This window comes from Austrofundulus limnaeus, unplaced genomic scaffold (assembly GCF_001266775.1).
Source record: "Austrofundulus limnaeus strain Quisiro unplaced genomic scaffold, Austrofundulus_limnaeus-1.0 Scaffold769, whole genome shotgun sequence".
In the NCBI taxonomy this organism is placed as follows: Eukaryota; Metazoa; Chordata; class Actinopteri; order Cyprinodontiformes; family Rivulidae; genus Austrofundulus; species Austrofundulus limnaeus.
This window is the reverse complement of record NW_013953171.1, coordinates 222,777-224,558: the sequence shown is the minus strand read 5'-3', so window position 1 is coordinate 224,558 and position 1,782 is coordinate 222,777. Positions and strand designations below refer to the sequence as shown.

The 1,782-nt window shown below is 37.1% G+C and overlaps 1 protein-coding gene across 1 annotated transcript in view; it reads right to left on the bottom strand.

The window, feature by feature from the left end:
• The window catches only part of xpo4 (exportin 4), a gene marked incomplete in the record, with an annotated part of 131,137 nt that overhangs the window by 7,779 nt on the left and 121,576 nt on the right, over positions 1-1,782 (bottom strand). Inside the window, 2 exon segments of the mRNA XM_014028491.1 lie at positions 789-881; positions 958-1,075. Coding sequence (XP_013883945.1) covers positions 789-881; positions 958-1,075 — 211 coding nt within the window.

The following is a 1,782-nucleotide window of genomic DNA, read 5'->3' as shown; positions in this document are numbered from 1 at the left end:
TAATAATGCATTTTATTTATAAAGCGCCTTTCAGGACAACAACTTGAAAAGAAACAGAAAAGAAACAACTGTAGATACATGGAATGATAGGGTAGTGTGGGAGAAACATAGAAATGAGGAGTACAGAATATAATAAAGTAAAATAAAGTCGATAAATTGAACAATAGGGTTGTGGGGGAAAAACATAGAAATGAAGACTGCAAAACAGTCATAAAACAGACAGAGTCATGTTAGTTATGATATTTTAGTTACGATGTAAATACAATAAAAATTAAACCAAGGTTTAGATTAGAATAATTATCATTTTGATCYATACATTGGTAATGTCTGACTGGGCCTCGTGCCACTTTATGTTCAATAAATTGGGCCCTGAGGTCAAAAAGGTTAAGAATCCCTGTCCTAAAATACCTTCAGACACAATCCAGACTCTCATTAGAAGCTGTAGGAAGTGTTTAGAGGCTGTTCTTTCTGTGAAAGGAGGAGCTACTAAATATTCAGATAAGGTTTTTTTTGGTGCACAAATTTATGCAACTACCTAATTTTGTTTAACCAATTACTGCACTGTTTCTGTAAATCATATCAACTTCATTTCACTTCTCAAATATCACTGTGTTTGTCCCCTATGATATATTTTACTGATATTTTTAATCCAAACAATCCATGATTTATAAAGGTAAATCAGGAAATTTAACAAGGCTGCCAAAACCTTCGCACCCCACCGTTTATATAATCAGGAGGAAAAAATCTGCCAACACAACGTTTTAGTTGACCTTGAAAACCATGCTGACCTGATGCAGGCACACGAGTGTATAAAGAGCTTCTCCTGCTGCTACAGTCATCTCTGTGTTGTGTTTCTGAAGCACCAGCATGTCAAACACCAGCTGAAGACACAGAAACCAGTGAAAATGGTGCACACAGACTTACTGTTTCCCTGAGAACAGCAGGTGTGAGGATTACCTTCAGGAAGTGGCGGGTGGCGATGAAGAGGGGGGAATCTTTCTCCTGGTTTTTGGCACACTGTTCAGCCAGAGGAGACAGAGCCTCTAAACATAGCTGACTGATTTCTGAGCTCATTCTGAGGAGAAACGTTGAGGAAGAAGCCAGATGAAGCAGCTGGGAATATTCTGCTTTTAGGACTGGAAAATATATCTACTTCTTATTGTAGCTTTCGTATGTGTAGTTTGGTAAATTACACTGTAAACAGGGCTTATTTTAATATTCCATTTCTGTTCATTTGTAATTTAATTAGTTTTATGTTGGGAAAAACATAAGACAATTTTCAGCAGCAAAAAAAAAAAAATCAATGTGAAATTTAGGAAACTAAATGTTTAAAGAAAGTGTAAGAGAAGACTAAAAGTCTGACTTCATGAAGAARTAAGAAAGCACTGAGAGGATACGAGGTCATTCCCAGCTCCAGTGAAAACATGAGGCTCTTAAAGAGCTCCTCAGGCAGCTGTGGGATCTTCTCTGGAAAGATCTCACAGATGAAGGTGATGAGCTTGTAGTACTGGTTACACAGAGAGGGGAACTGGAACACAACAAGGACAGGATCAGTCACTGCACACACACTGCTGCAGATTTAAAGGGATCCCCGATTAGTTGTAACATTAGAATTTATTTGATAAACATTTATTTTAACTGTAAAATAAAGACTGTAAAAATACTGTAGGCTGTTTAGTTTTGTAAATTTTTAATACATATTTTAACATGGGCAGGGCTATTTTATTTACACACAAAGCATTCTGGGTAAATGTTGACGTGGATAGGTCCTCGGTGCGAGGC